Source organism: Pelodiscus sinensis, chromosome 1 (assembly GCF_049634645.1).
Source record: "Pelodiscus sinensis isolate JC-2024 chromosome 1, ASM4963464v1, whole genome shotgun sequence".
Classification (NCBI taxonomy): Eukaryota; Metazoa; Chordata; order Testudines; family Trionychidae; genus Pelodiscus; species Pelodiscus sinensis.
The window spans coordinates 250,322,722-250,346,565 of record NC_134711.1 but is presented as its reverse complement, the minus strand read 5'-3'; the positions used below and the strand labels follow the sequence as shown (position 1 = coordinate 250,346,565).

Below are 23,844 nucleotides of genomic sequence, written 5' to 3'. Positions count from 1 at the left end.
TTATTCCTACCCTTTGTTTCCTGTCTTTTAATCAGTTCTTCCCTCTTATCCCATGACAACTTAATTTACGTAAGAGCCTTTGGTGAGGGACCTAGTCAAAGGCTTTCTGGAAATCGAAGTACACTATATCTGTTGGATCCCCCTTGTCCACATGTTTGTTGACCCCTTCAAAGAACTCTAACAGATTAGTAAGACAGGATTTTCCTTTACAGAAACCATGTTGACTTTTGCCCAACAAATTATGTTCTTCTATGTGTTTGACAATTTTATTTTTTTACTATTATTTCAACTAATTTACCCGGTACTAACGTTAGACTTATGGGTCTGTAATTGCCGGGATCGCCTCTAGAGCCCTTTTTTAAATATTGGCGTTACATTAGCTATCTTTCAGTCATTGGGTACAGAAGCTGATTTAAAGGCTAGGTAACAAACCATAGTTAGTAGTTCCGCAATTTCACATTTGAGTTCTTTCAGAACTCTTGGGTGAATGCCATCCGGTCCCAGTGACTTGTTACTGTTAAGTTTATCAATTAATTCCAAAACCTCCTCTAATGACACTTCAGTCTGTGACAAATCCTCAGATTTGTCACCTACAAAGGACGGGTCAGGTTTGGGAATCTCTCTAACATCCTCATCCATGAAGACTGAAGCAAAGAATTCATTTAGTTTCTCCACAATGATTTTGTTGTCTTTAAGTGCTCCTTTTGTATCTCGATCATCCAGGGGCCCCACTGGTTGTTTAGCAGGTTTCCTGCTTCTGATGTACTTAAAAAACATTTTGTTGTTTAATTTTTTGGAATGTCAGAATTTTCCATGGAGTGAAAATTTCAAGATTTGACCAGCCCTAATTAGGAGCCTTCAAATGGAACATAACCCCTAAGTTTGTTTTCACTTTGGCTATGTCTACACTGCAGAGTTTTTGTGCAAAATCTCACGGAACATCCACACTACAAGCGCGTTTTTGCACAAGAAAAAGTGTAGTAGATCATCAGAAGACAGGGCTTTTTGTGCAAGAGTTATTCCTCTTTCTACGAGGAATACGCCTTTTTGCGCAAGAGCTCTTGTGCAAAAAGGCATGTGTGGACGGACAACACGGGTTTCATGCGCAAGACACCCCTATCAGAATGGCCATCAGAGCTTTCTTGCTCAAGAGCATCCATGGCAGTGTGGACACTCTCTTGTGCAAAAGCATATGGCAGTGTGGACACGCTCTTGCGCAAAAGCACACGGCAGTGTGGACACACTCTTGCGCAAGAGACTGCTGCTTGCTTAGTTGCCAACAGCTTCCACTGCAGTGGTTCTTTTTCTCTTTGATATTAGAGATAGCAAAAGAAAAGAAATCTTACACAGTTCCAAGAATTCAGGGGTTTTTTTTTTTTCGTTTTTATTTCAGAACATTGTGATATTTTTTTCTATATTGGTGTAATTTATCTCAACTGATATTACAGCTGCAGAGTGGTGAAGTAGGAATCCATGGCATGTCTCCAGTTGATGGGGTCTAATTTGGCTACAACTACTTAAGAGAGAGATCTTGGAGTCATTGTGGAGAGTTCTCTGAAAACATCCACTCAATGTGCAGCGGCAGTCAAAAAAGCAAATAGAATGTTAGGAGCCATTAAAAAAGGGATAGAGAATAAGACAGAAAATATCTTATTGCCTCTGTATAAAACCATGGTACGGCCGCATCTTGAATACTGAATACAGATGTGGTCGCCTCATCTCAAAAAAATATATTGGCATTGAATAAGGTTCAGAAAAGGGCAAGAAAAATGATTAGGAGTTTGGAACTGGTCCCATATGAAGAGAGATTAAAAAGACTTGGACTTTTCAGCCTAGAAAAAAGGAGACTGATGGGGCATATGATAGAGGGCTATAAAATGATGACTGGTATGGAAAAAGTGAATAAGGAAAAGTTATTTACTCATTCCTACAATAAAAGAACAGATAGACAGCAGGTTTAAAACAAATAAAAAATAAAATGAATAGGCAGCAGGTTTAAAACAAAGGGAAGTTTTTCTTCACTCAGTGCACAGTCAACCTGTGGAACTCCTTGCCAGAGGATGCGGTGAAGGCTAGAACTTTAACAGGGTTCAAAGAAAAGATAGATAGATTCATGGAGGTTAGGTCCATCAATGGCTATTAGCCAGGATGGGTAGGAATTGTATGCCTAGCCTCTGTTTCTTTGGAGGTGGGTGACAGGGTAGGGATCATGTGAGGATTACCTGATGTGATCCCTCCCTCTGGAGCATCTGGTATTAGCCACTGTTGGAAGACAGGATACTGGGCTAGATAGACCTTTGGTCTGACCCAGTATGGCCGTTCTTATGTTCTTGATTACAAAAAGACCCCCAAATCCTAGATGAAAGTTTGTACTGATATATAGATATGTGAAGCAGTCACAGGCAACTGAAGCTAGTGAGTGAGTCATGTGAGTGACTCTCCTTCATATTAGTGGACTATAAGATTGTTATACCCAATACAATATCCTGGGATATGGTAGTTTTGCTAACTGCGCTTGCATACCTAGAATTTGCAGGGTGTGCCGATTGAACTATACCAGCATTCTAATTGGATGCAGAAAGTAACATGCACAGCTCTTACAGTGTTGTTTGCTGTCACATACTGTGCTTTACGTGCATGTTACTTTAGTAATAATGATCAGAAGAAAACTACGTGGCTGGAAACCAGTGGAATCTGGTAGCTCTGAATGGGTAACGGCAAACAAAATAACTTGTAAGCCTCACACAAAACCCCAGTGAATTGCAGGTTGCCCGACATTGTAGAAAAGTGTAAAAAGAAGTAGTGTCTGAGAACTTAAAAACCTGGACTGTGATAGACTGTGAAATCCAGTGTTGACTGAATCTGGTGATATCCTAAACAAAAGGAGGTTGCAATCATCATGAAGCTGTTTCTCTTGCTTCATGCTGACTCAGGCCTTTTAACTTCAGAGAGACAGAGTGACAATCCAGAATTCTTATAAGAACTTGAAATGTCTTTGGACAGTAGCCTTGCTCGTATCAGTTCACTACCATATGACTTTGTGTAGCATCTTTCATACAAAACTGTTCTAAAATGCTTTACAGAACAGATAGACAATATGGAATATACATTACAGAAAAACCTGTGTAAAGACATTATATTTTGGGGCATAAATTTTCTCCCTTTGTTTATGGCCTTAAGAGGCATTTATATGAGAGAAATGTTCAGTTTATATTTGAAAACAGATGAAGAATCAACATGTTATCTAATAAGGCCAGGAATTGTGAATTATCCAATACCAACTGACCTAAATTATGTATCCATTTCTGAGGCAAATAGGAAATTATGCAAAACACTTAATTCTGAAATCATTAAAAAACCTTCATTTTATTAAATTAATTGTAAAATTAATACAGTGAAAATAAAAATAGGCACATTACATGCAAATTTAAAAAAAAACAAATTAAAGCAATTGCCCCAGAATTTGGTTGGAAATGATTTTTTTAAACAATTAATTAAATCACATGCTTCATCAGGAAATACAGAGTTGTGAAGATTGGAAAGACAGCTACGTATCCCTCCTTTATGGCTTGTAACACAAAAGATGGGGAACAAGCAGTGACAGAACTGTCTTGAAAAAGGGAAGAGGGAGGCTTGGAACACAAGGCATTCAGGAAACCTAAATTATGTTAAACTAAAGAATCACGATAGCCCCCTTGCTCAGTTGTGCAGCTGTTAAAGCCCACAGGAGTGGATCAATTGTATGTAGCACAGGAGCAGCACATGGCAACTGCTTCCCTCTGTAAACCTGCCCTGCTCCCAGGAAGATAATTAAGCTGATTCCATCCACTCCCTCAGAGAAGGTTTGGCAAAGCAGGTATCTCCCATTCTTATTGCTGTACTGAATTATGAGAGTTGATTCTTTTCCACTCTGTCTCTTAAGGAAACCAGTTAAACTGATCTGTAGAAAAGTGGCAAAATGTCGGGCAGATGAACTAAAAAGCTGAAAGATAAGAGGAAAATGGCCATTTCTGTGGATTAAATTAACATCTTGGGGAGAAAGATAACTTTATGAAGCCTTTAGTGTAGGTGTATAATCAGAGGATCTTGCATAAGACTAATATTATTAAATTCAATAGCTATCTTATGGAGATAGTCTTATCAATGCTAAAGAATTCATATTTACTTCATAAAATGACTATATTTTAAAGAACTTAAGGTTTATTACTCTTTTTCTTATATATTGCATTTTTCTCCTGCCTTTCATATCTGACATTACAACTGCAAGTTTTCCCTTTTCCCAGTGTTCAAAATCAGTCTTGCTTGTAAAATCCTCCCTTTTGGACTTCCCCAATCATTGTTTGAAGGCCCCCCCCCCTTTTTTTGTCTCATGGCTTTTGAAAACAAATGGAAATATCAAAGCATTGATCCCAGCCCTGAAAAGAAATAGAAATTCACCCAATCAGTCTCCCCTTCTCATAAGAAGAAAGGAAGGTTCCTGTTTCATCTAGTTAATCTTCCTCCGCTCTATTACAGCTTTATCTAGGTGATAGTATAGACCAGGGGTCTCAAACTCCCAGCCCATGGCCATCCCCAGCAGGAGCAGTTGCGCAGTCCAGGTGAAGGGGGACAGGTTGTTGGTTCCCATTTCCTAAGCTCCACCTCTTTTGGTGATCACCCTGACGTCTCTTTCTTCAGGGCACCCAGTCCCCTAGAGATATGACATTGGCGGTTATGTGCAGCAGAGCAAGTGTGCTCACCAAGAGTGCTCCACGTATTTTCCCAAAGATGTTCAATAGTGTAATTGCCTCAGTCACATAACTACACAGCCCTTTATAAGCAAGCACATTTATTCTTAAGGTGAAAACATTACAGATAAAACATTAAACACAATTTAAAAAGTAGATATGCATGCTCATGAGCTTACCAAACATCAGCCCAATTAGTCTTCGAAACTCCCCCATAGGCATTTATCCTGTGGTCATTTCAGCTTTTACTCAGAACTAGCTACAGGTTGCACCTCCCAAAACCAGCAGTCTCTGGTCTGGCAACATCTGTGGTCCAGCATGACCCTGGGTGTTCCTGAATGAGAGAGCCTGGCAGCCTAGTGGCAGGAGGGCTATCCAAAAGTGGGGCTAGGACGAAGAAGCAGGATAGGGCAGGAGTTGGGGCTAGGGTTGTTAAATATCAGTTAATTGAACAGTCAGTTAACCTCATGAATTCTTATTGGTTACTCCACTATTCATAGTCCTTGAGGGTGGGGCTTACAGCCAGTGCACTCTAGCTCTACTCCCGAGGAGCCCCCTGCCACTCCGCGCTGTTGCCTCTGTATCAGACGCAGCAGCGTGGGGTGCCTGATGGGAGCTGGTCTGTGAGGGGTACCAGTTTAAAAACCAGCTCCCCTCACGGATGGGCTGCCTGTCGCCCCACGCTGCTGCCTCTGATGCAGAGGCAGCAGCCCCTGTCCGAGGGGTGTCTGAGCTCCCAGACCCAGCGTGAGCTGGAACTTTGCCGGGCTCCCTGTCCGTCAGGCTCCTAATACACTTTAAATGCAGAGCCGCAGTTGGGGTAGGTCCCAGATCCAGCACAAGCCAAGACTGAGCTGGGCTGCTGGCCAGCCTGCTAAAAAATTTACTGAGTGGGGGAAAAGGAGGAAATGTGTGTATTCTGTAGCATTGACCGCTAAGCTTTTGCTTATCGATTAATCAACTACACTATTACATCCTTAGTTGGGGCTGGTGGCAACCCTGAGCAGTCCACAGCAGTGGGGCAGGAACCAGCAGCAGCCTCCAGCATCCTGCGGCAATGAAACCAGTTCCAGGGCAGCACCTGCAGCAAGTGGTAATGAGATGCTGGAGCCATATCCCTGGGCAGCCCATGGGAGCAGGGCCAGAGCCTCCGGGCTGCCACAGGGCAGAAGTTTTAGCCCTTGGCAGCCTACATAGTGGGACTGGGGCCAGGGCTGGTGGCAGCCCCAGCAGCCTGCAGCAGCGCAGAACTGGAGCTGGAGTCTGTGTCAGCCTGTGACAGTGCAGGCTGCTGGAGCCTGCGGGCAGCCTCCAGCCAGGGCAGTGGCAGCAGGGCTGGCCGGGGCTTGGAGTAGTGAGGGGGCCCCCAGAGCTAGCAGTGCTGAGAGTTGAGAGCTGACGGACTGTGGCAGGGAACCTTCCCTGGTCCCATAAATTCCCTGATTCGGAATGGGTCAGGTTCTGAGGGTGCCAGACCAGGGAGGTCCAACCTGTACCAAGTCTTGTGGGGTCTCAGTGGGCAAAAGATCTTCCAACCCTTTCTTAAGGCTTCAGAGCTGATGGCTAGGCTACGGGTTGCCCCATGGCTATGCTGTAGTGGGGGGCACTGGTGACTGGGGGCTATCCTGTGGCTCGGCTCTGTAGGAGGGATGGTGATGTCTGGTTCGAGAGCTTCCCTGTGGCTGGGCTCTATAGGGAGGGACAACAGTGTCTGGGGGCTGTCCTGAGGTTGGGCTCTGTAGGGAGCTGTTATTGGGGGGTACCCCGCAGATGAGCTTTATGGGGAGGGGAAGCTGATGTCTGGGGACTGACTCGCAGCTGGGCTGTGTGGGGAAGGAGACAGGAGTTGGTGCCTGGAAGCTGCCCTGCACCTGGGCTCTGGGAGGAAAAGGGTGGGGATGTCTGAGCTAGGGAGGTGCCCTGCAGCTGTGCTCTGGAGGAATGGGAGTGCAGATGTCTTGGCTCTGGGAACCCTGCACAGCTCCCTCTCCAGCAGAGTTATCATAGGGGTTTCTTTAAAATATTGTGCACAGAATTTAATTTTTGGCACAGAATTCCCCCAGGAATAACAGATAATTTGACTGGATTCCTCCTCTCCCATGGTCCTCTCAGACCTAGGAAGTGACTGTTTCTTTATAACTTTTCTTTTTGGTTACCCTACCACATATTTGTGAGAGGGGAAAAAAGTATGTTTAGTGGTTTAGGAGGCCGTTGCTTTTTGTTCCTCAAGATAGCAAAAAGGAGTTTATACTAGAACAGGAGTGGGAACCCTTTTTTGGGTCGGGGCCACTGACCCACAGAAAAATCAGTTGGGAGCCACACACAAGTGAGAAGCAAAAAAAACGCAAACAGAGCCCTCACTGACATGGCCCCCAACTGAGAAGAAGAAAGACATTCCCTTTGCTCACTAGTGCCTTGGGGGAGGGGCCCAGGCTAGTAAATTTTGTGTGCTCCAGCCCCGGGGGGGGGGGGGGGGTGGCAAGAGGTTGGAGCACCAGCACAGGCTCCCCAATGCTGGGGGAAAAGCCCTGAGCATTGGAGGCCAGATCCAGGCAAGCCGGGGGCCGCATGTGGCCTCCGGGCCTTAAGTTCCTCACCCCTGTACTAGAGAGTATGCAGATAACAGTAGGTGGTCTGTGCTTGAGACACATGTCATGGTCAGAGCTCAAAAATTATAGGCTCATGTCCTATTTCATTGTAGACACACTAGACCCAATGTATGTAATCAAAGAAAATCTTCCAAGAAGTTGATGGAAGTCTCACTTTCCAAAGTAAGGATTGTAGAATTTTGCAAACACAAGGGGCCAGTGTTAAAATCAAAATTCACATTGACTTGAGACCTTAACACACACATTTTCTAGAAACATTGATGCTATCCAGTATATATGAAACCTTTTTTTTAACAACAAAACTGCATAAGTAGCTGTATTTCTTAGTGCAGATATGGTAGAGCAAAACCAAAAGATAACTTTACAAAAATTAAAGCGCTTGATATTTGAAATATAATGCTAAATATACTTTGAAATGTCTTCACTTTATTTTAGTAATATTGTTTTTTGGAACGCTTTAGGCTTACCTATGGAAGTCATTACAGATGACAGTTAATTTTAGCAGTTTTATTGTGTACAATAGATGGGTATTAATGATGTATAAAATATTACTAATTTAGCAAGGGTGTGGGAGAAGTAATCTTTTGCAAAAAACTGAAAATTGACTTTTTCCCATAAACTAGCTAGATGGCAGTATCCTCACACAGATGTGTAAAGAAAACATGTATTTTAATTCTTTTCTATATCAGAAATCTAGGCATCCTTCCCTCCCTTTACACTCTATATTTTAATTTTGGAATGTTTATCTGCACTTAACCTTTTCATAAAATATAACACTGTAGTGGATACAGTATACATATGTTTTAGGAGGTAGTTTCCTTATGATTTCCTGCTTTTATATAATTTTCCAAACAATGTATCTTTAAGATGAAATTGCTTATTTGTGATCATGCCAAAAATGGTATTGCTGGCAAATATGGCAAAATTCCATTGGGTGTTCTTTAATTATTGGAAAACGGGCAGTTTTCCTAGGTCAAGTGATTTCATACATTCGGGGGAAAGTTTAGATATAACTGTTTCTCATTTCTTGAAATTCACTCAGAGTTCATATCAAGTATGTGTGTTTCCTTTAAAATGTTAATCATGTACTGCAGTCTGGAACTGCAGCTGTACTTGTTTGGAGATTGAAATAATTTCAGTTATCTATTTCAAGAATAAACTTACATAGCTTCCTTAAATGTGCAGTCTGTTCCTTGAAGACTCTCCCCCCCCCCCCCCAACACACACACACCTTTCAACAATAGTGCACTTATGTATTTGGCAGTGATCTTGCAGGTATCTCTCTGTGAAGATCCCATTGAAGATTTTATTTCAAATAAACTCTGTATATATTAATTTAAATATAAAGTCATTCACAATTTGTAGCTTCACTTTTTTCTTGTTTAAGACAAAGAAAAGTAATGAAAATTTAAATGAATAAAAGTCAGGACATTTATGGATACATTTCTATCAGAGAACATGGTTTAGACCATTTTCTAAAATATGGGTAGTAAGATTTTAAAGCTAACCATAAGTGCAGTAATAGAAAATACTACTGTACTTACAATATGTGCAAGGTGGATGAATTATGTGGGAAATATAATTTGGATTTTCTTGATGCCTTCAGGCATGACCCATAACATCACATTAGAGAGCTATTGCACTGGAGAAAAGCTTATTTGGAGCTTTTTTTTTATTAATCTGGGAGACAACTAGCCTTCGTTTTTCCTGAAGAGTGAAAAGAAATGATCCCTGTAACCTTTGTGATGAGGCAGCATTCTCTATTAGTAGTATTAAATTTGTACTCTTTGTCATTCTGAATATTTTTAATTAAATGCACATGAAATACAAGCAGAAAACAAAATAGAAAACGGGACTTGAAAAGAATGGGTGAACTTGGAAACGCTATGTGAAATAGCACTCACATAAAGAAATATAGACCTGCCATAATGAATAATCTCACACTTACCCATCACGGCAGTTAAGAAAATGAAAGCAGGGGAAAAAAATGCCCTAAAAATAGCAAATGGAAAATGAAACCTATGGTAGTAGATCAAATCTGCTGAAAGATCATATTGAGTTGGATATAAAAACAGTTGTCACATGAGTGCTCCTAATATAGCTATAGTAATGGCTTTTCCCTCTCTACTAATCTGTCTGTTGCCAGTCCAATTAACAGAAATGAGAATGTTCTGATGCTTACTATGATAAACTTTAAAGCAGTGCTTCTCAAACTTTTTTTTCTAGTTTGAACCAGCTAGTGACTCTTTCCCCCGGTTCAGGAAGCAAAAAAACCCCAGGGTCTCTGCAATATGATATACGGAAAAATTCCTTCCCAACTCTAAATATGGCAATCAATTGAATCCTGAGTATGTCGGCAAGAATCACCATACAGACACCTGGGAAAGTATTCTCTGTAGTAGCTCAGAGCCTTCCCCATCTACTGCCCCATCTCCAGCCATGAGGAATTTTTGCTACTAGCTGTTGCAGATCAGCTCCATGCCATTATAAGATAGCTCATCTTACCATCCCATCCATAAACTAAATTCATTCTTGAAATTAGGGGTTTTTGGTTTTGCTCCAACTTCCCTTTGGTAGACTGTTTTGGGGGTGTCAGCATGCTGTCTTGTAAGTTCAGACAACCCCTCCTGAGGAAGGGGAGGGGACGTGGAAACCCTGACATCTCACCCCCTCCCTAAGTTCCCTGTAAGCTGCGTACCTGTGCAGCTGTTTTCTGAGCCCCACTCAGAGGTTCAAAGCTCCCATGCAGGCAGGGAGCTCAGCTGTCTGAGGGGGTCGGGAGGGTAGGTAGGGCATCTACCTGGGCTGGGAGGAGCAGATTACCCAGGGGTAGGTGGGGAAAAGCAGTGGGTGGGTGCTGGCATCTATGCAGTGCGGTGGAGACAAGGAGAGTTTGTTTAGGGTGTACTGACTCATTTGCTGCAGTCCTCTCTGTCTGTCTGGGTTGCAGGGGGTGGAAAGCAGGACATTTGCATGATTATATTTCAAGCAAAGTTTGCATAGATGTTAATGGCTTAAGGTGAGAAAGAAAAAGATTCTTTTAACAGAAGTTTTTAGAGTGTTGCAGGTATCTAAAATTCTAATCTTACAGTATTTTTAAAAAAATCATTATTACTAATTAATACATGGTATAGGGTATTGCATTAAGACCAGATCTCTGCTGTCTAATAGAGTTCTGGCTCTTATGAGTCAGAAGTAGCAAGTACTAGGTGTTATCTGCATACAAGCCCTGAAACTATGTGTTAATTTGCTCTGGGGCTTCCATTCTTTGTGTTGATGGTGCACACAAACCAGGAAAACTTCAATCTGTTTTTACAGCATGGATCCTAAACATTCTCCAGAGAAACTGTATAAGCCTTAGTGAATGCCTTTTACTCTCCAGTGTCAGTGAATATTGTATTAGTCATGCTGTCCTTGCAAATACTATTTCCAATTGACCCATAAATTTGTTTGACATCTTAAAGCCAAGCTATGTATGGATAATATGCATTTTGGTGTGTTTACTAGCTTGAATTGTTAAAGTATGATGATACATGTACTACAGGGGCAGTGTTAATTTTCTTTTTTATTTGATTTCATATTAAATAGTCCTTATTTTAATATATTTCCTTCCATACATATGAACTGTTATTTGTATTTATATAGGTTTTTGTATTGTTGGTGCACATCCACACTACCTTAATATTGGTGTTGCACATAAGAAATTTCAACCTGCTGAAGGATAGAAAATGTTAAAAGGAACACTGTCCCCTCCCCACCTCTCTCTCTGGGTCTTTGCATTGCAGTCTCCCTCTCTGCCTTTGGCTAGTTTGCTCTGTGTCCCGGAGCAAATCAGCACAGCATTCAGGCTGTCCGAAACAAAGCTCTGAAAGGCGATATACACGTGCCTGTATGGCAGGCAGCCAAGTGAGTTCCAAACAAAGAGCAGAGGGGTCTTGAGGTGTTATGGGCCATTTCTGGGGACCAGTCAGAATGCAACAAACAATTCAAGGGTCCACACTGGTATCTCACCCCTGAATCCAGAGCGCAGCAAGCTCTACACTTCTCAACAAGCTGGTTTATCTAGAGTGCAGCAACTGCAGAGTTAGTGTGCACTAAGTACCTTGCCAGAGTGGACACGTGGGGAGTTACAGCGCTGGGAGCTGATTTACTGCACAGTGACTTGCCAGTGTAGACTTGGGCTAAGATAGACTTTGCGGAACTAAATGTAAAAAAAGGAAGTTGTGTTTGGTATGATGGAGGAAAGGAAGCCAATGGAGGAGTGCAAAGGGAGGTCTCATATGGCCAGAAAGATGATCCTCATGGCAGTTTTTGTCTGGTCTTTGGGTGGGGCATATAACTGGTGTCAAGGATAGAAAGGAGAGCACAATAGCCAGGGCATAGGATACTTAGAGCCTTGGCAATCTAGACAGGAAAAAAAAGGCATTTTCTTTAAAATGTTGATAGGTGTGATAAGACTTGGATACTATGTGGCTGTCTGAATGTCAAGGGAGGGCAGAATTCAAGATTATGCATTGGTGGGAATTAGGCTGATTTAACATAGAAATTGGGATTAGGGAGGAAGGTTTCAAGAGACAGATCAAAAGGTGAGTTTTGGCCACATTGATCTGGAGTTGCTGGCTAGCAATTCAGAAGGGATATCAGAAAGCCAAGACAAGATGTGGGACTTTAAAATGAGATAAATCACAGATTTGATTTAGATTTTATTTAAAAAAACCAAATAATCTGGAACATATCTACTTACCCTTTTGGATTTTGGAGTGAACAATGATAATACAGTTGAACCTCTTTAGTCTTGGAAAACAGGGTATATCGGATTAAAGATTTTACCGGGCCAAAGAGAGAGCTGCAAGACCTGGGACTGAGGAGGTGGGATGCTTACCTGCCATCCCACTCCCAGACACATATGGCTCCGCACTCCCTGTCACTCTGAGGCATCACCCCCTTTCACTAAGGGAGCCTCAGGGGAATTGGCTCTGTGTGCTGCCATTTTCCTAGCTGCGGGGGGTGGGGGCAGCAGCAGCAATGTGCACAGCCACTTCCTCCTGCATATCACAGATATTTCTGGATTAGGGACACCCTGAGTATGGAGGTTCAGCTGTAGTAATAATCAGACTAAAGCAGGAGCAGGGTAAGTGTAAAGGACAGAGCACATGAGATAGAAATATGAGAAAATTTTGATGTAGATGCATTTTCTAAAACACATGAAAAGATAAATCCCCCTGGCTTGTGTGTCAGAGAGATTAAATGTTTCATGTAACTTTTGGAATGTGTGATAAGCTTTTTGAGAAGGGCAGCCCTCTTGTAAGTAAGTGTCTTTAAGACCTTTAGAATGTATTACCTCCATGTGCGTGACTGCTCTGCTGCTCATGTGAAATGCATGGAAGCATAAAATACTGCTTTGTCTACAAGAAACTCCTTTTCTTAGCTAGCTCTGCAATATGCAACGGGGAGAGACAAATGTTTGCCACCTTATTAACACCACTTACAGAGTCAGGAAGCACAAGTTCAATTTTAGGGAGATGGCCTTAATCTTGGCTCAAAATACATTCAAACCCGTGGAATGAAAGGTTTTTAAGGAGTAATCTGTCTCTTTCAGAGACTCTCTCAAATATATACAGAAAGCATGTTTTTTACTACAATTGCTGGTGGGTCCACTGACAGATCCGTAACTGAGCAAGAGTCAGCGTACATCAGATTTGTGCAGCATAGGAAACCTTGCTGAATGGATCTGGCCCATGGACACCCTCCCGGGCCCCTCAGGCACACAGCTGCTGCTGTTATAAGCGCAGGCTGCTCCATGTGCCTCTCTGCTCTGGAGGGAGGAGGAGGCTTCGTGGCTGGAAACAACCAGCTAATAGGAACTGAGGGATTGGCCTGGGGGACGGAGGCAGCGTATGCCCTCTCCCTGCCTGGAGCTGAGAGCCTCATGGAGGGATCAGCATGCTGTCTTTTTAAGCTGTCTGGGGCTGCAGCAGGCAGGAAGCCCAGCTTGATTGGGGGTGCTGCAGGGCTTTTGGCTGGGAGATAAGCACCTACTAGCCAAAGCCTGCCATTGGCATCCCTGCCCCTCCCACACCCCAGCTCCCTCCCCAGGTCACCATCTGAACCCTCTGCACCCTTTGCCTAGGTCATAACTCCCTCCCAGATCCTGTACTCCCCTCCTACACCTCTCCCCAGGCCAGAATCCTCTCCTGCACCAAGAAACCCCCTCCCACACCCTGCACCCCAATCCCCTGGCCCAGGTCACAACCCCTTCATCCTCGACCCCACACCACCTCCACAGAAAAGTGCAGCCCAGGACCACTTTCCAAAATCTTGGAGTGGCCCCCCACCAAAAATTATTGTCCACCCCTGCTGTATATCAACTTTGGATATTCAAGCAGCTAATGTCACACAGTTGTAAGGACCAAGGAGGCAGGCCTCCAATCAACACTGATTGGCCAGAATTTAGAAGGCACAGTAGTGAATATTGGCTGTTTCAATTATGTGCATTTCAAGTTTAGACAAGGTGTTCTTTATTGGTGTGAACTGCCTCAGTTAAAGCCAAGAACATGCTATTTTGGATTTTAAGAAAGGTTATTTGAGGTTTAGAAAGTTGGAATTTATTTTGAAAGATACTTTCAAATGTTACTATTTCATTTCAGAATTAGCCAGCAAGTTCACACTCTTACTAATTCTTTTGAGGCAATCCTGAGATAATTTGGAGTGATCTACCATGTTTGCTGATTGTTAATTTGCAAGGAAACTGAAGACAGTGATTAAAAAATATTCTTATCTGACTGACCCTCGTTTTAAACACGTTGCATCAATTACACTTCCTGCATAAGAGAGTGCAGGGGAGATATTGTAAGAGCTAGCTGGGGACCAAATGAATGTCCAGGAGGAGAGATCTAATTGCTTTCCACTCTCTCTTCATTAGGGGAGCATTATAAAGGGATCAGAATGCATTAGAGCAGGGGGTCATGGACAGAATGCACATGTGCAAAGAGTTGTGGTTGTATGTATAGTATTTGTCATTTCCTGTATGTTGTGTGCTTAGTTGTGCACTTTCAATATTCTCTTCATGTAGCATTTTAAAAGAGAAAAAACAGGGGGGGAAGGAATTAAGTGCTTTAGAACTAGTTGGCTAGACTTCACTAGAATGCCCTTTTTAAGGCATCCTGTGAGGTCTGCAGGAAGGATCTCCTCTTCCGTATACCATCCTAAAATACGCCTGTGAATTTTCTAACCATTCCTACAAAGCTCCCCTCAAGAGATTCCAGGAAAAGATGCAGCATGGAGAAATCCCTGCTAGCCTTTGCTAATAGAAGTCTCCTTCAAAAGCTCGACATCTGACTAGGCCCCATACCTGCTGGAAGTTTTAGGAAATCTCTTCACAGGGATCTTTGTGGAGAATTCCTCCCCCCGAATCCTTTCCAGAAGGCTGTCTCATGGAAGATGACTATCAGTTACACAGTTATCAGTATTGTCCTGTGATTTATGTGGACTTTTCACACAGCAGCTAGGAGAGAGGCATGTTAAATAGGAAAACTTAATTGTAAAGCCTCCAAAATTTGCAGACGATGTAGTTGGGTACCAGGGTTCCCTCTATGGTAGGGGTGGGCAAAAGGGCCTCCACGGGCCAGATCCGGCCTGCCAAGTGGGTTGATACGGCCCGCAGAGGCCCTTCCACTCCCCTGCCTCAGGCCAATTAGGGCCTGCAGATGGGGGAGTACGCAAAGCTTCCTCCCCCCCCCCCCCCCCGCCCTGCGAGGAGCCTGGGGCACTTCAAAGTGCCATACGCTTGCGCAAGGCGGGAGCAGGGCAAGGGAAGTTTCGCACAGCTTCCCCACCCCCAAACCAATCAGGGCTTGGGGGTGGGAGAGCGCATAATGTCTCCTCCTTCCCTGCGAGCAGTGCATGGCACTTTGAAGTGCCCCATGCTCCTCTCAAGGCGGGTGTCGGGTGGGAGGAGGCGTTGCACACTCCCACCACTCCCAGGCCAATCAGGACCTGGGGGCAGGGGAGAATGTGAAGCCTCTTCCCGCCCTCCCAGGGGCATGGTTGCCTAGTGGGAAGGGGGGGCAAAGGGACTCCCCCACCCCAGACCAATTATGGTCTCGGGGTGGGGAAGCCCAGAAGTGATCAGGCCCTTCCCCTTCCAGAAAAGGTCCCACTCCTTCCGGGACAGCCCAGCCAAAAATTATTGCGCACCCCTGCTCTAAGGTGTGCACCTCCATGGGCACACGCCAAAAATGTCAGTCCCACCACAGTATTATAGGTGATCCTTAGATACCACTCCCATGGTGGAGATGGTTTTCAATTGATTTCTTTTTTCAACAAAAATCTAAGGACTGAGAGGATAAAAGTAAATTAACACACATGAATAAGTATAACATACCACTTGTTGTGGTTATATGGATTTTCAGCACAAATCAACAGCATATGAAATGTCCAATGTAAAATACTTTGTGCGCCTCTTCTACATGTACCTTCATCTTTTCACCCAGGCTGCCACTAGTGTGGAGGAAGGCTCTCTATTGAAATCCATAAAGCCACCATCCTATTCTCCTTCAGGTTCCTCCTTAAAATTCACTTCTACTGTGATGTGTACACAAAACTGCCATCTGAGAATGGCGAGGCAGGTGGAAAATTGCGATTAATGCCGTCAACTGATTACAAATTACTCAAACCATTAATCTATGTGTGATGGGTGGATTCACTGTGGTGCCGCCTGTTGCCTGTCTTGGGAATTAGCTCTCTCCCCTTCCAGGGAAACCATAGTTCACTGTCCAGCCACATCCTTCAGTGACACCAGAGCCAGTTGTCTAGCTGCTTCCTCAATGGCAAGGAAGGGGAGGAGAGAGACCTAGGCTTGCCCTCTACTTCAGGTCCCATCTCAGGGACCCTGTAGATGTGGTCATGTGCTATGTCCCATCCAACCTCTCCATACCTTTCCCCAGGCCTCTTCCTTGCAGCCCCAAACACCATCTGTGCCTTTATATCAGGACTTCACCTGCCAGTCATAGCAGCAAGCCAGGAGTTCTTTGTCGCTTCCCTGCTCTGCTCTGCTCTGCTCTGCTCTGCTCTGCTCTGCTCTGTTCTGTCCAGGGTGCTGGCACTTCTTCCTTCTGTTAGCAGTATGGTCTTCTCCCCTCATGCTCCAATCAGCTACTGATATCTGCTCTGCCCTGAAGCTCTTCTTATATGACCCTGCGGGGATATGATTGGGTTCTGGCCTCTTGCACAGCCTCTCTAGGTCGGCTTTTAACTCCTTTTCTGCTAGGCAGCCATCCCATCTCATCATGATAAATCATCTACCTTGGAAAGAGACTGTCAGTTGCTCTGTGCAATGCCTAGCACAATGGGGTCCCAACCTGGCTGATCTGAGGCTACTACCACAATTAAAATATTTAGTAAGCATCAAAGCTTTGTTCCCTCATCCTCCCCTATGCCCTTCCCCACTCATTTGTTTCTTTCATAACCCATTGTGTGTTGTCTGTTTAAATTTTAAGTCCTTTGGGGGCAAATAAATGTTTAGTCTGTGGCAGGAGTGGGCAATAAGCAACCCATGGACCCGACGGGGTTAGATGCCAGATGCTTTATTTACCTGATCATCTGCAGGTACAGCTGTTCGCAGCTCCCAGAGGGCCACTTATTGCTCACCCCCATTCTGTGGGAGCCTGGTGACTGAATCCTCGAGATACTAAAATATAAATGATAATAAAGACAATCCAGGCTTGAAATAGATCATTCAGTAACTGTAATGGGATCTGCTATTTCAGCCTTCTAGAACAGATGGCTTGAACAGAATGGCCAGATTGTAGGTGCCTTGAAAAACAGTAATTCAGTGTTTTGTGTACCTGATCCATCTCCAGATCTGAGCACTTGTAGAATTCCTACCTGGAAAGTGGTGCAACGTGCAGATATAATAAAACACTGATGTCACTCCTGGAACACAGCATGTTATCAACAGTCATCTTTTTTGGAGAAATGGAACATATTGGTGTTCATTGTCCCCACCATTAGCTGTGGTTTCTGGGATACCCACAGGAATTTAGTTGTAATAGTTTAACTTACTTTCATACTATACATAGAGCAGAAAACTGGCAGAGAAATAGACATACTCCAGCCAGCTCTTGGGGCACCCCTCATTCAGTGGCTACAGTCATTGATGGTTTTATTTTTCAACAAAAATATTAAATTTTAATTGTACATATGCCTGAAATAATGGTCTGTCCATGTGTGGGTGAGTGTTTCTTTTTGGTGGTCTGTATGTCAGAGGTAGTATGTTTCTGAGGTTATGCCATTATTCCAAAATACCGTAGTCCGTATCTACACTACAAGCAGTTATTTCAACATAATGTCAAACTAATGTCAAGCTGGAGGACTTCTTGCTCCAACTGCTATAACCCTCATTTTATGAAGAGTAAGGGAAGTAGGAGGAAGAATGCTCTTTCTCGGACTTCCTGCTGTGTAGACAGTGCCAAAAGCCAAAATAAGCTATTTCAACTTGAACTTACGTCAATTGTGTAGTTTAAGTTGCATAGCTTATTTTGGCTTTAGCCCTGCTGTGTAGACATGCCCTTATAGATTACTTACAAATATGGCTTAAAATGTATTGAATGCCCAGTTGAACAGGAAAAAGGGGCATCTCAGCACAAACCTTGTACTTACAAACCTTTTCACTTTTAGCTATGAAGTGGAGACATGGCGATGGTGAGATATTGTGTGATGTCCCCCAGGTAGTGATTTTTATATCTGGTATGAAAGCTAGCCTCTTTATGAAATAGTGAACCTATTGGGAGGGATGGTGGCAATCTGGTTTGTTTTCCAAAACTGTACAGTGTGTGGGGAGGTGGCATTAAATTAAAGCTGTTAACCTTTGCTGTGTTGGAAATAAAATGACTGACCTGCAGAACACAGGTCCCTCTTGAGCTCTAGTATACTGAAATTTCACAAACCATGCTCCTCCTTCTCCCCCCCCCCCCCCCCCGGCTGCCACCATCAGCTGCTGGGAGCGAGCCATATCCAGCCTGACTGAATTGCACTCATTAACACTGGTCCCACACTTGATAAGTAACTTCCTCCTGTACCCTCAATTTCTGTACATTTCAAGGAGTATTTAGGGTACTCTTTCATGTCTCACTTTGATATTTTTCTTTTTCACTTTTCTCATGTTGGAAAAATGAGGAACTGTAACTGATATTTTCAAATATAATATCCCCTTTGTCTGATTTCATCCTCTTGAGAGTCTGTAAATGAGAGGAAAAGGACAATTTTGTGAAATGCAAAAGCCTAAACCCAACATAAGTCAATGGTGAAAACCATGTGTAATCTGTGTCTTAATTTTAAGAGACCAAAGTATAAATTGTAGTGTAGTGGTTTTCTTTTAAAAAGATAAAATAATCAAAAAATCCAGTAATAATTTCATTTCTTTACAGATAATCCTGAAATAATCAGCAGAAATGGAATGAAATGTCAAGAGGCCTCACTGAGAGTGACAAAACATTGTTATTGTACATACTATCCTGTCTCTTCCTCTCTAGAATTGCCACAAACTGCATGCTAAATAAACAAGATTTTGTTCTTATGGACAGATCACAAATTCTAAAAAGCTAGTGCTGCTGTATTATATATGATTATTAAATATGGTATGCTTAATATATTCCAACCTAAAATAGTTAACTACCTGATACCAGCTGTGATGTTTCAAGACATAAAGGGTAACATTTTACTTTTAAAGATTTTATAAACACAGTTTACTTCATAGGAATATTTATTGTCTCCATAACTACAGCTAATGGAAATGGTCCCATTAATTTAGTAATGTAAGATTCACAATTTTATGAATCTTTCAAGTTTAGCAATAATTAATTTACATTGACTAAAATATATTCCAGTTGCAGGTTTGATTTCTAACCCTAATTATTATTTTAACCAAGCAGAAAAACAAGAAGTCCTATGTTTACTTCCCTAGTCAGTTGACTCCAAGACAAAGAAAGGAAGTGAAACAAAACCCACTACCCCCACTCATTACCCTATAAGTCTAAATTTTACATAGTAAATCGAATATAAAGCACAAATTCTTTAGATGCATGTAAGCTGATAATTGACTTGTATAGAGAAGCTGAATTGAATCATGGGACAACAGAAAAAAATTAAAACTTTGCACGGTATGAACTTCATACCCCCACAACAAAGTCTTGAAAATATTATTTTATGAATATATTTATAATGTTTTTTAAAGAGACTTTGCAGAAGTGCCTAAATTTTCCCACATCACACTTGAAACAAGTGAGGCTAATGCCAACAATCTAATCTACAATAAGTGACTAATCTTTTAAATGCTCAGTCAGGTTACCTAAAAGAGTCAAATTGTTTTTGAGGCAACTTCTATCAAAAACAACAACAAAAAGGTGAGGAGATTTGGAAGATACTTTACTTTAACTAACATTGAGTTCAGTCACTGAAGACCTGATAAGTGACTTTAATCTAGACTATTAACTAAACATTAAAAATGTAGGGAGAGTTTCAGTTTAATAAATCATTACTGATCTTGCATTTTTAAAAATTGGATTAAAGGGTTGTAACCGGATTACAGCATGGAAGAAAATAATAGTACTTTTAAACTTTTTCTTTAAAAACATATTTTATGTCACAGAAATATGAAGATATCTTTAATACAACTATATACATATTATATATATACATACATACATATATATGGACTAAATAGATTTTAATGTTGTTTACTTTTTTAAATACATTGTTGATTTACATGGTAATTATATATGTACAATAAAATTTCATTTAGGTTTGGTTTAAGATTTATTTCCAGCACTACTGTACCAAATATTTCATATTTTACATTTTGTACGTTGCACACATTACAAATACATAGTTTTTAAATTATTGTTTAAAAATCAAAACAGCTGTTATAAGTGAATATTATGTATAATTGTTGGCAACATCAGTTTTCTATGTGAACATTGTTAGTGATTGCAGTATTTTAACTTAACCTTTTCAGATTGATTGTAAACTGTTTTAAACTTTGGCAGCACTGCCTTTTCTGAAAGGCACTAGAGGCACTAATGGAATGATTATTTGTCTAGAAAATTGTTTTTCATTCTAAATTTTGTTTGTCAAATGTCTGATTACTATCTATTTATATTAAAGCTGTAGATCTGATCACCCAAAAGAAAAAAAAATCACAATCTGATTGTAAAATTAACATAGTGGTTGTAATGTTGCATTTGTTTTATTTTGTGGGGGAAAACATGTATCTTAACTTGTTACTTTAGCAGTTAAGGTATCACCATTATGTACTATTAAAACACTAATATTTGTAGACTTTCTCAGTCATTATAACTAGGTAGTTGACATTGCAACTTGCCTAAATCTGTCAAAGTTGTTTTTATTTTTTTTAATAATAGTTCATTTAGACATTTTGGTAGCTTATTGTAAAAGACTAAATGGTAAATTATCCACGTTGTTTAAATATTTTATGTAGAGGACTCTCTAAAACACTGTTTGTGCAAACTTTTTATGTTTCATGATAATTATTCTATAGTTTTTTTATAATTACTTCAGTACTACTATTTTTTGCCCATTCGTGACAAAGCTTCAGATACTTCAAGTCTTGCATCCAGACAAACCTACAAAACAAAAGAAAAAAATGTATTTTTAATATGAAAGCCACTTTCCAACTTTGTAACTTTGTGATAGTCCTAAAAATTGTACAAGTACAGACCTGTGCTAACAATAAGGAGGCAATTACACAGATGTGCAAATATACAACATTTTATTTATTAACAAAATAATTTTTAGATCAATTACAAATTTGGGAAGATCTAAAACTATTTTTCTGTATAAATATTATTTGCCAAATTTTTTATATATTTTAAAAAGAAACTATAATGACAATGTGTGAACCATGAATGCTTTATTTAATTGAACTAAATAAACTCCCCAGGAAGAACCATAAGATGGGCCAACATTGAAATAATGAATACTATAGCTGAGATGTGATTTCAAGTTACTTGAGATGTCTCAGTATTTATTTTCTATAAATGAAATAGCACTTCACCAAAATACCTTATCATTTGCCTCTGTCATACAAAATGTAATTGACTGCACTTATATTGAATATTTCAATAACACTTAAAGAAATCCCTTCTTTCATACTTTTCACTGAAACCATTAGCAATCTGTTAAATATCCATTATATTTTTGTTGTAACATTAAGTTTATTCACCCAATGTGCAACCGCTCAAATAAAAAGCATTTAAAAAGATTGCAGGAGCAAAGCATTCTTTCATTGTTGTGACATCATGTTAAGAAGAACAACTGATGCAATAAGAAAACACCAAAAATCAAAGATGATGAGCATGGTATTTTTAAAACCATTTTTTAATTGTGGCAAGCAGGAGAGATGAAATGTCATAAAATGACCTGGCTCAGGGTGAACAAATGTGACTTGCAGGAGGATGGAATTCTTCTTTTTACCTGCTCACTCCTAGTCAGCAGGAGCTATTACAGCAGCACTATGGCTGCTGTGCACATCATCTCCAGGAGGGAATATGTATGGGCTAAGTTTGTAGCTGCAGATCTACTAGCCTTGTCCCAATCCTGAGAATGCCTCTGTCTGCCAAAACAAAAAACAGGACTATGTAGCACTTTAAAGTCTAACAAGATGGTTTATTAGGTGATGAGCTTTCGTGGGCCAGACCCACTTCCTCAGATCAAATAGTGGAAGAAAATTGTCACAATCATATATACCAAAGGATACAATTTAAAAAAATGAACACATATGAAAAGGACACAATTGTGACAATTTTCTTCCACTATTTGATCTGAGGAAGTGGGTCTGGCCCATGAAAGCTCATCACCTAATAAACCATCTTGTTAGTCTTTAAAGTGCTACATAGTCCTGTTTTTTGTTTCAGCTACACCAGACTAACACGGCTACATTTCTGTCTGCCAGGCACGGGTTTCCTGTACACAACAGTCCCACTGCACTGAGGTTTGGATCCACAAAGGTACTTGAACTCTCAGGCTTAAGCATCTAACACACAAACCCTATAGGTGCATAAAGGCACTCGGTGCCTAAGCTGTTGCACTAGAAGTTGGTTAGGTGTCTATGTTTCTGTCTCTGGGCATGCTCACTGCAGCCTCCCCTTAAGATGAAGAGCATTTCACAAACCAGGGGAAGATAGGTGTTTACCTGTCAATCCAACAGATGTGTTCAGAGGCCATTCAGCTCCACATGCAAAATGGCTGGGGGGAGAGAATTACCTCCTTTGTAATGTTTAGTCTAGTATTGGGAGAGACCCTGGATCCAGTTCTTCCTCCATGAGGAGGAGAAGGGATTTGAACAAATGAGATTTCTGTTCTCAGGTGATTCGTGTAGCTACTCAGCTATAGATTGTCTCATTCTCTCACTGGCCCAATTAATATTTAATAATTTATTATATCATTAAAGTGGAACAACTTCAACGGAAGAGGCAGCAGGCGCTCCACATTAGGGTATCCCATCCTAACCCTGAGAAGTGGTAAATTCCTATGTAAATCCTGTCTCACAAGAATGGTTTCCTAGATCCCAGGTGAGTACCCTAGCCACTGGGTTAAAGTAAATAAGGCCAGGTTTACACTAAAGGGGAAAGTCGACTTAAGATATGCAACTCCAGCTATGTTAATTATATGGCTGGAGTCAAAGTATCTTAAATCATGTTTTGGCACCATCCACAGAGCGGGCGGTCAAGGGGAGTACATGCTCCCATTTTCTTCCCTAACTCCTTGTGAGAAGCAGGACTACTGGTGCCTGCAGGAGCACATGCCCAGTTCGAATTAGCATGCCTTCACTAGACCTGCTAATTCGAACCCCGGAATATTGACTATGTCGTCTTCAAACTTCTCTGTAGTGTAGACAAGCCCTAAGGGAGCTCCTTCACCTCACCCTTGCCACTGAGCTAAGCGTTATAATGGAGGTCTTTCCCAGCCCCCACCTCATTGCTGTTTCAGTTGGATTTAGGAGTTTACCTAGCTCATTGTCAAGAGAAAGAATTTGGATACCTACGTCGCCTGCCTCCAGGAGAGGGATTCCTATCCATGGGTCACAAGCTGCCAGCGCACCTCCTTGCAGCTCAGACTTAGGTGCCTATTTCTGAGAAGAGCAGAGTTTAGGACACATCTTTCAATGGGCTATGCCAAAAAGATTAGCTTAGGCAGCTCCCTGCCTAGCATGCTGGCTTTGTGGATTGCATTCTGAATCCCCTGTTTCTCCACATTCACTGTATAGAAGTTGAGGCGCCTCATTCAAGCTTTGTGGATCATGTACCAGTGACTTTGTGGGTGCTCAAAAGACTTGCACTGCAATTGCAGACATAACACCGCCTAAATACCTTAGTGGACCTGGGCATGAGGGCCTGCCACAGATTTACCTTGGCCAGAACAGTAACTGTGTGTGCCACTTCTGGTAGCGCGCACAGAATTGCGTACAGTGACACTGTGCGCGCAGGTGTATT

The 23,844-nt window shown here is 41.7% G+C and overlaps 1 protein-coding gene across 17 annotated transcripts in view; it reads left to right on the top strand.

The window, feature by feature from the left end:
• Nucleotides 1–21,614, top strand: part of MBNL2 (muscleblind like splicing regulator 2) — a 161,340-nt gene extending 139,726 nt beyond the window's left edge. For all 17 annotated transcript variants that reach the window (XM_075918798.1, XM_075918793.1, XM_075918794.1 and 14 more), the window contains one exon: nucleotides 18,763–21,614. In XM_075918798.1, coding sequence (XP_075774913.1) covers nucleotides 18,763–18,777 — 15 coding nt within the window. In that variant the 3' untranslated portion in view covers nucleotides 18,778–21,614. The remainder of the gene's footprint in view (nucleotides 1–18,762) is intronic.
• Nucleotides 21,615–23,844: the final 2,230 nt, after the last annotated feature.